The sequence below is a fragment of the Falco naumanni genome, chromosome 4, assembly GCF_017639655.2.
Source record: "Falco naumanni isolate bFalNau1 chromosome 4, bFalNau1.pat, whole genome shotgun sequence".
NCBI classification, from domain to species: Eukaryota; Metazoa; Chordata; class Aves; order Falconiformes; family Falconidae; genus Falco; species Falco naumanni.
The window spans coordinates 14,166,899-14,182,430 of record NC_054057.1 but is presented as its reverse complement, the minus strand read 5'-3'; the positions used below and the strand labels follow the sequence as shown (position 1 = coordinate 14,182,430).

The following is a 15,532-nucleotide window of genomic DNA, read 5'->3' as shown; positions in this document are numbered from 1 at the left end:
CCTTTACAGCAGCTGGTCTTTGTGCCTGCCTCATCAATACAGAAAAATTCAATGAGATAGACATTAATATGTATCAGTTCCCCTCTTGACTGGCTCTGATAGGGGAGAATTTCTGTTATGGAAGTTTTTTATTTTATTATTATGGTATGCTCTGCTTAGTATTCTAGGAAGAATGTAACAGCAACCACAGATAAAGTGGGAAGTATTTAGTGCTTAACAGTATATACTCATGTATTTATTTTCAGTAGAAAGTAGCAAAAAAGATGTGGCTGTCCAGCATTTTTCAGTTATCATTGTGATGCAACAGTTGGGAAATATTGTTCTCCAGATGTACACATTGCACTTGAAACCTCCATCTGAGGCTGGCTGTCTTGAGTGTAAGACAGAGCTTATCACTTGTGAGTCCCTTAAGCACCTGGCAGCGGGATTCCTCCATTCATCCTAGTATTATAGCATGTTACCATTTAATTACAAAATAGTAAAAAACGAATCACTTTTAGTTGAAATCCACTCAAGCTTAATGCCTGTGATTTCATCTGTATTCTAAAACCATGATACATATACATTAATTTTAGTTGGAGAGTAGACCCACTAAGGATGCATTCAGTTCTGCTTAAGGTATCCTTATGTAGGCTATAATAAAAACTGTAGGTTTTAGGTCATTAATGAAAGAAATCTCTGCTTTCTCACCATTGTGTAGAAAGATGGCTCTAAAGTAAATACATGTAACGAGAGACTACCAGGATTATCTGAAAGTCTTTCATCAGGAGTCATTTGTAATTTTTCTAATGAATGTGATACCAACTTCTTGTCTAACGTGCCTGGGTTGCACGTCTTTTTCAAGATGTATTGTGAGGTAGAGCCAGAATGTGCATTGGCTCAGGCAAATGCTGCATTAGCAGCAGCTACAGAGCAGCTAGAATCCATCAGGGGAAAAAGCTTCTTGTAAGTACTGCTTGATTAATAAGCATCCTTTTCTAGTATCTTGAGCCCGCTTATTTTTATTAGTTTTATTTGTTTATTTCATTTTTAAAAAATATTTTATTTATATTATTTCCTAGTTCAAGTATTAAATATGTTTTCATAGGGATTATTACTATTTTCCCCACAAGCCTACTGAAGAACATTCCATAGCTGTTTAGCACAAATGACTGAATTTCCTCAAAGCCATCTATGCATGTTATAACCAAAAGATTAGTAAACTGAGATGATAGTTGATATAAGTAACTGGCTGTGATTTTTACAAGAAATATACGCTGAGTGTTTATATGGGTAATGATCTATTGGAATACAGGAGCAACTTCCAGAAAGGGCTTTGAAAGGTCATGGTCACTTGTCTTTATGTTTGTCATTAAACATATCGTAAAAGTGACATGAAATCTCCTTTGTTTTTTTTGAAGAACTCCAAAAACTTATATACATGCGTGTACACATGCGCATAGACGTGGAAAACTTTATCAGTGTTTTACTGACAAATCTTTTGAGTTAATTGAATTAAAGACCATATTTACCACCAAGTATCTATTGAACTTTTGAAAGGGATTATTTGTTGTTTATTAAGTATTCATTTAATGGAGCAACTGCAACACAGAGTGCTCTTGAAGAGACATCTCATGGTATCTTGGGAGATGGTGGCTGGAAGGAATTTCTCTGCTGCAAGCTAATTACCCTTGGCAAAGAAGGCTTCAAATGGTTTGAAAGAGATGGCATTAATTAGGTTTAGAAGGTTTTGACTTGACTTAAGGCTTTTTTGTTGGTAATATTTAGATCTGAAATCTCTTAATTTAAGATAGCAAGCAATAAATGAAGGCTGAACAGATCTGTAATGTGGGGGTTATTCTCACTATTTTCTCAGTTTAAGTGAATGTTTTTTCAGTGTAAGTGAATGAGCAAGACTCACCTTACTGAAACTCAGAAATCTGTGAGCTACAGTATCCAGGAATTTCATTCCTTATTTCAGCACTTCCCTGATTTTCCTCTTGCTATTGTAGTATCCACTTTTTTCCTGTTCTGAAGGAAATGCACATTTAATGGGTAAACATACATAGCCTTTACCATCTCTCTTCCTCTTCTGGCCTCTCTGCCCCCGCACCCCAAGAATCGGATCAGCGGCTATGGCATGTAATTTGCCTCTGTATGATACAGCCTTAGCTTTGTGACCTTGGAGTTGCTTATTCAGATCAAAGTGCATTTTTTCCTAATGAAGCAGGTATCTACACTAACCAGATAGCTTTGTGGAAGAATCATGGGGTTTGTTTCATGCTTCTGTACTGATGTATGTTTATTAAGTGCAAATACTTACTTTTTGGACAAAAACAGCATTTTAATGATTTTTTTAAAAAAATATATTTTTGATACACAGCAGTCACCCCTGAAACTCATGGAATCTTTTATTATTTTAATGTGTTCCTTAGAGAAGAGCGCTAATGTATCCCTGTTCCTTGCCTGACAGTAACTCCAAGAGCCTTTTCCTGGTTTAGGTGATCTTGCAGGAAACCTTCAGCTTCTGATTGTCCTCTTTTTATATTTATTTACTTCCCCTTTCATCTCCTCATGATGCAAATTCAGAGTGAAACACTGACTTTTTGCTGGCATCCATTTTTAGAGTTAAAGTGCTATATAAATATTCACCGGTTGTCTTCCATTCTTCCAGAGAGTTTTACATCTAGCGTAGTTTCATCAGCTCAATTTTTCCAGCCATGGTAACTTCTTGATCTGCTTCATTTAATGTTTTCTTAATGTGCACCCCTGCCCTATGTAACGTGTTCCAGCTGGGTCATGTCAGGCCTTTTAAAGGTATGATTTGTTGTGTAAGGGAGTCTGTGAAACGGGTATAAAGAGAAGGCAAACTTGTATTTTATTTCTTCTGGGGGGGGGGAAACGAGCAATGCAGGCACTTCTCAGTGGCAAGTGCCTACATTTTATTTACCTTAGCAGCTGATAACCCTCTGTACCCCATCAGCATGTAGAAAGCTCTTATTCCTTACTTGAGTTGTATGCATCTGTAGTCTGTAAACCCAGTAATTCCTCTAATATTGAAGGAAGGTCAGTCTTGATATATGGACATTCTTCTCTGTCTCTCTGTCTGGGCTGCCTGCTGACTGTATCCAGCCTGTGCGAAGCTTTCACCTCACCTCTTCTTCAGGAGCAGAAGTGCTGTGCAGCCCTATCAGTCCTCTGAAGGGCCAAACTTCTTTTAAGCTTGCACAAGGCCAGTATGTAGAGCCCACAAGAAGAGGGTACTCCACCAGTGCAAATTCATATGATTCTGCATGAAATCAAGCAGTACAGAAGAGAGAGAGGTTTCGCATGTCCTTTATGAATGCTAGCCTTTCAGTAGTCCTCACCATTCTGGAGCTAGACAAGTTCAGTAGGAGGAATGAAGCAGTTACTTTTCTATCTAGTCTCTTTTAAATGCCTTTAAAGAGGCATTAGAGTTTTTCTTATTATCCAAGCATCAATCCATACATTCAGTTTTCCCCTATCCTTCAGTTCATGTCTTGCCCTTTTCCCTTCTAGTTGTTTATTTATTGCCCATCTTCCTATATCCAATTTTCTAAAGAATAGACTTGAAGGCAGAGTATCCATTGTTAGTAATCTCTGCTCCTGCATTCATGGACGTTCTGCGTTCCCTGACTCATATTTCAGCTTCTTTCTCTTGGCAAAGAGAAAGAGGAGAGTTGTACATATTTTTCATATGGAAGTTTTTGTGGCCAGCAATTCTCAGCGATGATAATTGCTGCAGCTGTTAGTGATCAATAATGCATCTTCAGCCTAGACAGCACAGTCAAGTTAACCTCCTTTCACTTTTTGTGGCTTCCAGAATACATCTTTAAATGAGAAATTTTAAATGAGGGGATCGAGTGCACCCTCAGTCAGTTTGCAGGGGACACCAAGCTGGCCGGGAGAGCTGATCTGCTGAGGGCAGGAGGCTCTGCAGAGGGGGCTGGGCAGGCTGGGCCGATGGCCGAGGCCACTGTGTGAGCTTCAACAAGGCTGAGTGCGGGTCCTGCACCTGGGTCACACCAGCCCCACAGAGCTGCAGGCTGGGGCAGGAGTGGCTGAGAGTGCCTGGTGGGAAAGGACCTGGGGTGTTGGTCCACAGCCAGCTGAACGTGAGCCAGCAGTGTGCCCGGGTGGCCAAGAAGGCCAACAGCAGCCTGGCTCGGACCTGAAACTGTGTGGCCAGCAGGACTGGGGGACTGATCGTCCCCCTGTACTCGGCACTGGTGAGGCCACAGCTCGAATAGCGGGTTCAGTTTGGGCCCCTCCCTGCAAGAGGGACGCTGAGGTGCTGGAGCGTGTCTAGAAAAAAGGCCGCAAAGCTGGGGAAGGGTCTGGAGCACAAGTCTTCTGAGGAGCAGCTGGGGGAACTGGGGGTGTTTAGCCTGGAGAAAAGGAGGCTCAGGGGAGATCTTACTGCTCTCTACAACTGCCTGCAAGGAGGCTGTAGGTCAGTCTCCTCTCCCAAGTAACAAGCCATAGAACAAGAGGAAATGGCCTCAGGTTGCACCAGGGAGATTTAGATTAGACATCAGGAAAAAATTGTTCACCCAAAGGGTGGTCAAACACTGGAACAGGCTGCTCAGGGAGTGGTGGAATCACCATCCCTGGGGGTTGTTCAGAAAACGTGTAGGTGCGGTGCTTAGCGACATGGTTTAGTGATGGACTTGGTAGTCCTGGGTTGATGGTTGGACCTGGCTGGACCTGATGATCTTAAAGGTCTTTTCCAACCTAAATGGTTCTATGATTCTATGGGAAATATTGTAATTAATATTGTCACAGTATTTTTTTTCAGATAAAATATACATGGGCTTGTACTACTACTAACATGGTATGTAATTTTAAACGTTTACAATGTTTTAAAGATCATAAAAAACAACTCTGGATGGTGATGCCTGCTGACTCTTTCTTATGTGTTAAAGTTTTAATGTATGAACATATACATTTATCAATGCAGTAAAAGAGTTGCTATATATTAACAGTAAATGGAAAGAAGAGCAGATTAGGAAACAGAAAAAAGGATTGTTTCTTTGCAAGAAAAACTTTTATTTTAAATATTTTGAGTAAAATCATATCAGATTTTCATCCTTCAAGAGGCTGTCTGCTAAAATTATTTGTGAAAATTATGACTTTACATTCACATGTATATATATTACAGTAAGTATGCCCATAATATGAAAAAAAAAAAAAAAGGAAAGGCAGACTGTTTATTAGTGTTAATGCTAAAAAGTTGGGCCAAGTTCGTCTTTTTGGCAGATACGGTGCAATTTGTATTATTTATCATTTATTAACATATGAGAGTACTTAGATACAGTGAAAATACACTCTGTGCCTGGAAAGGATTATACAAGAGCGCAGTCCATCAGGCTTGCTATGGGGGGTAATGGCTCTCTGCTGTGATTTGTAGAGCTTAGCTCCCTGGCACTAACTTTCTCAGTAACAAGAGTTTTTAAAACATGTCATTTATTCCATAGAATTTAGAGTACTGGGGTATAAAATGCAATATGTAATCCTGCTGTTGCTAGACTTACACTTTATTTATGTTACATCCCATGAAAGAATGACAAAAGGGAATGGCGTGTTTTGTAGCGACAATTTTCCTGTTCAAAAGTCATGAGTTAGGAAATGCTCTGATAAAGGAGACTATTATGTACCAAAAAGCTCCCCACAGAGATGTTGGGGCATTCCTTACTGTTTGTCTCACTGCAGAAGAGTATTCTTGCCATCTTTACTACCTGAGCCTTTGATGGATGAGTGTATTTGAACTACAGTCAGATCTGTGTTATCATGCAGGCAAACTGCAGATGTCTAGAAATAAGTCTCAAAAAAAAAAAGAAGTGTAGAACTTTGTGTTCATTCTTTTTATGCCTTGCATGTTAGACCAATGAAATTTTTCTTATAGCCCATATCTGTGAGATGCCTTTATTTAACAGAAGTCCTTGTCATCTCTTAATTTAAGATCCATCCCCATTAAAAAGTGGATTGGCTGCCAGCCTTCTTTATTGAGCTCTAAGTTGTCATTTTATCTTTCCCCCTTTGCCAATTCATTTCTTATTTTCAATTTATATGTTATTTTTAAATTTCCAGTTTGCACACTACCAATTCAGGCACTAAACTTGGCAGATGAGATCTAAATCTTTGATCCTGCAAAACCACCAAGCTTTTGTGGAGGTATGCATTCTTTGCTCCTGTTGTAGTTCTTCTGGTAAACTATTCCGGTAAATAGGGAAGTTTTACTCTAGAGTGGAACTCACTTTTTAGTTCTGTAGTCACTCTTAGAGAAACAAAATAGTTCTAGGCAATTAGCCTGCTGCAGCCTCTGTTGTCTTGCCTTGTCTTCTCTTTTTTTTTTTTTTTTTCAAAATGGCCTTTCAAGCTCTGTTCTTGTATTCAATTTTTGCCCCACCTGACTATTTGTAAAAATAGTACTTTTCAAGGTGTTAATATCTTTAATCACTCAACAATCTGACTCTTTTACACCTTTCTTTTCATTAGTTCTTCTTAGTTTGCTGAGCTGGAGAGGATTCTGTTTTTTTCTGATAGAGTAGGAAAAAATCAAAGTGTTTACCTGATGAAAGGGAAAACTGAGATAAACACATTGTGGGTGGTTTTCCTCTTTTTGGTTCTTTCTGATGAGCAGATGCAGTAGTTTGGAGTTTTTATTTTTAAAACCAGAAGAAACTTGTAAATTCTCCTCCTTCCCCATTTTGTTGACTAACTATTCTTGACTAAATATTACTGTATTTCTTAGACTTTTTCAGAAAGACAGGTTGTTATATCTTCAACAACAATAATAAGGTAACTCCTCATCCAAGTGTCTTTTGGCTGTTTTAGTTAAGAAAGCACTAACAAAACCAATTTTACATTATTTTATCTAAAAATGCCATGTCGTTTTAGCTGCCCAGTAAAGAGAATCTGGAGAAAATGCTGCAGCTCAGTGAATTACCAGTTATATGGTAGGAGTGATGGTGACTGACAAAAATAACAGGTCTGAGCAATCTAAGAGGGAATTTTGAGAGGTTCACTGGGGGTGGGCAGTGGCTGCTACTGGGTCAAAAAAGCAGAAAAAAAAAAAGCAGAGAGAAGGCATGTTACTGCCTTTTGAGCAGAGTGCGTAAAAGTGTGGTTACAGATCTTTGGGGAAGGTGTGGATCAGCATGCAGGAGATCTGCTTGTTTTCTGCCTCTAGTGAAACCATTCTGTCTGTCCAACAGCAAATTGCCGGATCTTCTTATGCCACCAGGCTCACATACAAAATTAAAACAATAATTCTATTCTTGAATTTTTTTTCCTCTCTCTGTTACAATTTTAAATGCTCCATAACGCATAGGACATAGTTACAGTGGGTGTCCTAGAATGTCTGTAACTGAATCTAGCAGAAGAATCTCATACTTTTATCTGGGACCTCCAGGTCTGGCCATTGCAATACAGACCATTGTCATCAAGCAGAAAAATTTCTCCTCCTATTATTATCTCCAACCACCTGAACTCCACCATTTAACTGGATATTTGGTAAGGGATTCTAGTAATGGTTTTGTTCTAAATTGTTGTTAGTTAGTGTACTTATGTTGTGCCAGGAGCTGTAGAAAGAGCACAGAGTGAAAAAACCCCTTCCTCTAAGGTTTTTATCTTTCAGACTTAAATGCACTGTCTACATTTATTGTCATTAAAATACATTATTTAAAATAAAATAAATTAAAACAAAAACCCAACAAACAAAAAAAACAGCCAAAACACAAAACAACCCAGCAAATCTTAAGCTATAATATTTAACCATCCCTTTTCTGAACAGGTCCTGTATAGCAATCTGCGTAAGCCCGCAGCTTCACTTGAGAAAGCAGTCGCAAAGGGAGTCTGATGTCAAGATGGTGTGAACCAAACGAACAAAACTATTGAGCTGCCCATCAGGCTGGTCAAGGGGCTTGAGGTAAGAAGATTTTGCCTGTATTTTCATCCTAGTATGAGTTTTGAAACATTTGAAATGTTTTGTTGAGCATGAGGTTAAACTTAAATACTTGAGGATTGTGGGGGGGAAAAAGGCTGGGGGTGACAGGCGACAAGATGACCCTTATTAGAAATCATTTAAATGAAAAAAAGAAAAACCAACTCCAAACCATAAATAAACCCATAATACAATCCTGAGAAGTAAAACGTGCTGCACCACAATTGCTTTTCCTAAATAAACGTGTATTGCTGAGCGACTGAGTTTGGCATGATGGCTAGAGAGAAGTCTTAGTAACTGAGTCACTACATTTATACATAACTGTGAACACATTGTGACAGCCTGGGCGGCCTCTAGTTAATGAGCAGAAAGACTGAATAATCCTCTAGGTCAGGATGGAGTCACCCTGCATCTGCCCTCTTTGCACTTTAGATTGCAAATAAGTGGAAGGCACCAATCAGAGATTTACTGTTTGCTTTTGGCTTTTTCCTTTTGCAGAAACTATTAATTTTTAAATAAGAATAAAATGTATTTATGTTAAAATTATATATATTTCAGTGTGGTTATTAGCTTTATTAGCAGACAAACATCATTAAAGCTAACACATGCCTATTTAACAGTCAGTAACCATTCAAGTAAGCCACAGTGTTGCTATGCTGTCTCTCCTAGGTCTTTACAGAAATCATGCTGTCTCAATTTATCATCTAGAATTTTACCATTCCTTTTTGACAAATAAGTGTAAATAACAAGAAATAAAAAAGTACAAAGAATATTTACACTACTACGTAAGTTCCCAAGGCAGTCTGATTAAATATTTCAAGTTGGATTTCAAAAAGTCCCTGTGACTTTGCTTTCAAAAATCAGAGACTGAATACTTTTGGTTCTGCAAATCTCAGCAAAGGCTGACAATCACGTTTAAAGCAGTTTGGAAGAAAATTATTGTAAGAGTATAGAACTAATCGAAAACCTCTTTGCAATTAAAACAGAACTGGTTTGGATACCCGATTCTGAAATTAATATGTATAGAAATGTAAAATATGTAAGTAATCTTTCCTTCAGTAGAAAAAACAGTGAAGTCCGTGTTACTATCTGCATATGAAAAGTTTTGTTTGCCCCAAGACACCTGAGACGGTCACTGTTGGTCTGACCCTGCGGACCCCCAAAGCCTTTGGAAGCTCTGTGGAAGCCAACGGCCTTTGCCCATGGGTAGTCTCCAGGTCTTGGATCTGACGGTTCATAGTTTATACAAAGTTAAAAGAAGTTTTTCTCTGAGATTTGGGTTTTTATTAGTGATCTTCTTGTGTAAGTTAAGGAGGAAAATATTTAAAAGGATTAATTGAGAACGTCAAGTCTTTTCCTCTGAGAATAAATTCTTTTTTGCTAGAACAGGAGACAGTTAACTTCTGAAAAGCATCAAGACTGATGATTTTGTCTATATAGCATTGACCTGGAAGCTCAACCATTCAGACTAATAAATCAGGCAATTTATATTTAATCATTAACTAACTCCCGAGCTGAACAGCTGTTCAAAATTAGAAATGGGTCACCCCGGCCAGGATGACATTACAGGCAATCTATAATGCATTAGAATAAAATTATAGTGATTTTTAACTGTCTGGAAATTTATTACACTGCATGTTCCAACTCTTAAACCCTTGTTAGCCAATGTCACTAGTGATTTATGGTGCTTGGGTGGTATGGTAAAATTACGGAAGATTTAAATAGACAATCATTCTATGTTTAGTAAATCTTCAAATTTCAAAGCTATTTTGGAGAATGAGGTGGGTGCTCTTTATTGTTTATGACTTACCAGGCAGTGACAACAAGAGAGAATGGATAAATCAAAAAGCCCTCTTGTAAATTAATGGATTTATTGTCTTGTTGCCTTCAGTTAATGGTTTAAAGAAGAATCCAATGACTTCTGTAGGCAAAAATGAATGTCTAAAATACTTCAAAAGAAGACTGCTACATTACAAATATTGCTGTTAGAGCTTTCGACAGGAATAGTCCTTTACTTGTCATTTCCTGGGCATCTCTTATGGATGCAACGGAGGTTAAGGGGGACTCTGCACGCTGAGTTCCTGCATTTACACTGTGAAACATTTAAATGCTAACTTTTTAAAGCATGTGCTTTGGTTAAAGATAATTCCATTTTCTTACTGGATATTTTTTATTCCTATTTTATAACAAAAGAGTTTGAGTCTTCTTTTACTGCAGAATTCTGTGTCTGTCTTGGCAGGATACGATGTTTAACTATTTCAGTAAATGTTTTTTGGAGTTTTTCTACACAAACAATCATGGAAAAAACTAAATAAAATTTAACAGTTATTTTGTTATTTTTTGACACATATAGAAATTTATTTTTAAAATGAGGGTTGTTATTTGAGATTGACTTTATACATTTTTAAGGTTTTCAGGACTGAGCAAATCTAAGACTGCTCTTTTAAGCAGCTAGCACCCACAAGATGCGAGCATTTTACATTAAATTATTTGTAGTGTGGAAGACACTGTCTATTCAGTGATTTTCATTGATTTTGATTACAATTTGTAAGGGACTGGAAAAATATGTTTTGTTTACTGTCATTACTCTGGAAAATAAATGTCTGTATGGACAGCGGGTAAAGGATGGTTCTTATAAGTTGTTCAGCAGTGTCCTTCTTTCATGCTGGCCCTTTCTTTGTTTCAGTCCCTCTGCTCACTGGAGAATTATTTCCTGAGGTTTTCCTGATGCAAGTGACAAACTGCGAAACAACTTTTATTTTATCTTATTTCAAACAGTACAAACAAGGAAGAAAGGTTATGACACTCTATTTCAATTTTACATCTAGAATTTCATCACTTTGAAGATGACTGTAATGGTTGATCAATTTTTACCTTCCTTTCCACACTGAAACTATTTGAGCATACATTCGTGCATACATTCATTCCTTTGCTGGGAATTGTATTCACGGAACAAATCAAAGTGTAATGTGCCAAACACTGCCAGTTTGGGGTTTATACCATGTCATAAATTCTGATTGAAAAAGAGATGATGATTTGATCCATATCTTAAACATTAATTTTCTTTAAAGAAGGTACTCTCATTTCTCTGAAATTCTTTAGTCACCATTTCAACATTTTAAATAGACGGTAGGCTGTCTTTAAAACGTAACTGGAATAAAATAACAGCTTTCCATATAGCTACTAATATGAAATCATCAATAACTGAGACAATTCCTGATGATATCTCAGGGTAAGCGTGGTTAAGATTAACTCTGCAAAGTGCACAAGGGATTCCCGAAATTGGATCTCTCGTGGGGGTGGGGGGTGGAGAATATGAATAAAACAATTTCTAGAGGTAAACTTTGATAGAATCATTGAAGCTGGAAGGAACCTTCTGAGATCATCTAATCCACCCGCACTGCTCAAATGGTGTTTGTTAGACCAGGTTGCCCAGGGCCATGACTAGTCAGATTATGAATATCTCCCAGGGTGGAAACTGCACAGCCTCTCTGGGTGACTGTATTTGACCACCCTTGTCTTTCCTCTTGTCAAAATTCCAAATCATCACAGCTCTTAACTGAGTAAAACTTCTGTGGCTAGTAGGTAAAGCAAACCAGACGAGAAAAAAACCTGCAACTCTTCTGCCTTACCTCTTGGAAGGAAGTGTGAGGAAAAAAAGTAGACGTCACATCTCTGTTGAGATTAAACCAGTTTTTTCTTTTTCTTCGGTTTTTTTCTTTTAATTTTCTTGTTTCCTTGCCTTTTCTCAGTCTTGCTGGAAATGACTGCACTGTGCTCAGAGCAGTGGTACCATACTGTACCTGGCAGTAGGATGCCAGATGCTGCCAGTATTGCCGTGTGCCTGCCATCTAGGCAAAAGCACCAATTACTGAAAAAAATCAAAAAGCTTCATGAAAAGCTCTGTTCTGTTTTTTTCAGTTTCAAAGGCTTCAAATCACCTCCATAAAGTATGGGTTGTTTCCAGCCTTGCAGTCGTAGGAAGTGTGTCTCTGGCTGGCAGCGTACCTTTCCTGTTGTACTTCTGTGTGCTTCTGGGTTTTAGTGGGAAGGTTAAACGTTCTGTCACTTCCAAGTTGTTCAGGAGAGAATATTTTCTGATTTTGCTTTGCAGTCTGAAAACATGTGTTGGAGCCAGTTCATTGGAAACTTCAAAGCACAGAAGAAAACTTTATGCAGTAATGTCTGATTAACAGCAGCAGTTGTGTCTTTGGACCCTTCACCAAACAGTGTTGCCAGGAAGTGATGAAACATTTCTGGATTCCTTTTCTAAAGTCACAAAAGTTAAAATTTACTGTACAAAATGGGGGTCTCCACGGAAGAGTCTGGTTTGTTAAAGTTTTTCTTTCAAAAATTTGAAGTACAGATCTAAATTTAAAAGTGGCTTGTTGCGCTTTTCCTGTATACATATATATATATGTTTTCCTGTATCCATATATATATATATGTCTATATAATATATATATACTGCTGCAAATGCTCCTCACTTCCTCCTAATTGTTTCCTATTTCTCATGTGCCACAAATCACAGCATTTTATCAGAATTAATGTCGTTTATTCTCTGAAATACATGGTGTGTGGAGCTCTTACTTCAGTTTACATCACAAAGCTAAGGCACGGTGCGCAAGCTGAGTTGCCTGAGGACACTCTAGAGAAGTTACAGCCAAATCCAAGCTTTCCAAGGTCAGCACTCAGAACTGCCAGGGCATCTTCTTGTAGACACTTGCTTTCTGTGAGAGTTTAACCATCACTAATTTGTCTGTAGTTTTGTTTTGCCTGGAACATCTCCCTGTCCTTTTCCACCAAAAAATTATCTGCAGTTAAAGTTCTTTCTCAAAAACCTCCTTCTACCTTGCAGCCTAATGCTGACAGGTAAAAAAATTATCCCAATATGTTTGTTTTCAATAGTGGGACCCTGGAAATAAATGTCATTCCTAGCTCTTTTAAGAATCCTCTGAAGTGGGTTGAACACTTTTATAAATAAAAATAATCCATACTGTAACTTTTTACTTTTTAAGATGCTTTCACTGGACAGCAATGAGATAAAATACCTCGTTTCGGTTTTGACGTTTTTGCTGCAGCTGGGGAAGAACAGAAAAGAGGAGAGAAATGCATTTGGTGAGTGATGTTAAAAAGAGATGGTTTATTAATAGTCCTCTATAGAAGAACAAGTAGTTCTGTGCCATAAAGTATCAGCTCTGTACAGATATGAGGACAATAGTTGTATCTGTATATCAAAATATTTTTCTTGCATTGTGTGAAAACTTTTATTAGAAAACCTGATAATACCCCAGTGCTAGTGTTTTCCACGAGGAAGTATTTCAACTTATGGAAATGGTTCTATTGCTTGCCTTACAGTCCAGAGATAAAATAAATCGTATTTTCAGTCTTGCGGTCTATTTAAACGTGTTACACACAGAAGATAAATACATTGCATGCTTGCAGTGGGGAGCGTGTGCCTGTTGATCCTTTTGTGCTTGTATTTTCAGCAAGTTCTTAAAAAGTTAGATTTATTTTAGGCTCTGTGATTAGATTCAGGGGGTTAGAGAATTTTAAAGTGGTATATATTTTGTATGAATATGGTAACTGTGATATTGTGCCACGGAAACTGCACTAAAGGTATGGGGCCATTCTTATAAATAGTAATAATTGTGCAAATTTGGCTCAGTGTAAATATATGTAATGCTTTTCTTTATAAATAACCACCAGATTTACATGCTTTTTTATTTCAGTGTGCACTTTTAAAAGAATCTCCAGTCTATAAGCCAGCATGAAGCACTGTACGTATCTAGGGAAGGGGAAAATTTTGTTGGAAGAGTTTTTAAAATACTTCTGAATGAGGTAGAAGATGGTTCAGGGTAAATACTGACGATGCCATGCTTTCCTTTAATTTATGGGCTTAGAATTCAAGCCAGAAATCACAAATAAGGAAGCCTGGGAAAACATCTTGAGTGAATTGGTGGGGGTTTGCCCTTTGCTTTAGTAAGGAAAAAAATAATTCCAGGCATCCAGTATAGATTTTTTTATGCTTTCACTAGCCACTGTTGGTTGTTTTTTTTCCCCCAAAATAACCTAGTTATTCACTCTTACTCTGTTGTGTTGCATTAGGCATTTCCCATCCTGGCCATACCCATCTGCTAAGCACAGACTTCAGATGTTCCGTTTCTTTTTGCTTTCATCTCCTTGTAAATGCCTCTGACAAGCTGGTATCCAGCAAACGGGGCTGTCTGACGGCTGCTCTAGTGTACGCGGAGGTTGCAGCTTCGTTCTTAGCAAACGAGCGCTCACAAAGGGCATTGCCACCGCTGGGGCCACGTGGGGGGCTCCAAAGCGGCCTCTGCCCCTGGCGCTGGTTCCCTTCTCTGGCTCTTGAGCTTGTTAACGCACAACTTTATTAAGAAGATACCACGGGAATCCTGGTTTTATAATTTTTGTGTGGATAAATACTGATTTGTGTTCCAGAAATACCTGCTCAAGCGCATGCATGAGCATTGAATTTGCAATATCAGAGTCCGTATACACTGAAATTTGTAATACATGGCGGGGGTTTTAACTTTATTGAACAATAAATATTTTTATGAAGTAAACATCTTAAATGAAAACACTTTTTCTTTTAAATCTGTTATAAATATGATAAACTGCTTCTCGTCATATTTCCTAGTATATTCTTTTGCATCTGAAACTCCACAGGGATCCTCCTTACTTTTCTGCCTAGAAAGCCTTAATTTCTACCAGCTCACTTATCTTGCGCGTTGCACTGCGTCATGTCTTGCTACTTAATAACCGTGCTGGATGATTATATTCCACTCTGATTCAAAGGTTCCTATTCCTGTGATGGGGGGCCTGGACCCGCTTGCCACGTTGACGGATGATGCTATGATTGCAGCATGGGGTAACGAGGGACTGCCCGGTGATAGGGTGTCAACAGAAAATGCCACTATTCTAACAAACTGTGAGTGCTGGCCTCTGATGATAGATCCCCAGGAACAGGGAATTAAATGGATAAAGAATAAATATGGACCTGACATTAAAGTCGTACGTCTAGGACAGAAAGGGTTTGTGCATGCTGAAGAATTGGCTTTCACGTTTACTGCCCTCAAGTTCCCCTAATTTTTGTAAGGGATTGTTTTTTACCGGACTGCACTTACTTGAAGACTTGAAATATTACAACGCTGCTGCTTATTTACCATAGCATCATTTTCTATTTAAAATGGTGCTTTAAAGGGGACCTTTTTTATGCTGTTTTCAAGTGCTGAGGAGGAAATAAAGTGGAAGTTGAGGTGCACTTCTTGTGAGGGGTAAATCAATTGAGGTGCAAAGCCTGACAATATGACTTTAGTATACTGTGCAGTTTAGTCAGCAGGACACAGCACATGCACCTTGCAGAGGGAAGGATTCAATCCAGCGTACGGCACTCAAGGCAAAATCAGGTCCTTTCCTGGTAAACATATCTTTAATTCTCATTGCTGTTACTGAATTATATGTAAGTTCATAGCACTTGTAATTGATCTCTTTGTATGTCACCTCATTTTCCTTGATTTAGGGAGACAACTAGGTAAGATATTACGGTTTCAAAGGGCTATCTGA

General features: G+C 38.3%; 1 protein-coding gene across 1 annotated transcript in view; it reads left to right on the top strand.

The window, feature by feature from the left end:
* Positions 1-15,532, top strand: part of DNAH11 (dynein axonemal heavy chain 11) — a 132,255-nt gene that overhangs the window by 84,937 nt on the left and 31,786 nt on the right. Inside the window, 4 exon segments of the mRNA XM_040593597.1 lie at positions 7,796-7,930; positions 12,060-12,153; positions 12,156-12,241; positions 14,765-15,010. Coding sequence (XP_040449531.1) covers positions 7,796-7,930; positions 12,060-12,153; positions 12,156-12,241; positions 14,765-15,010 — 561 coding nt within the window.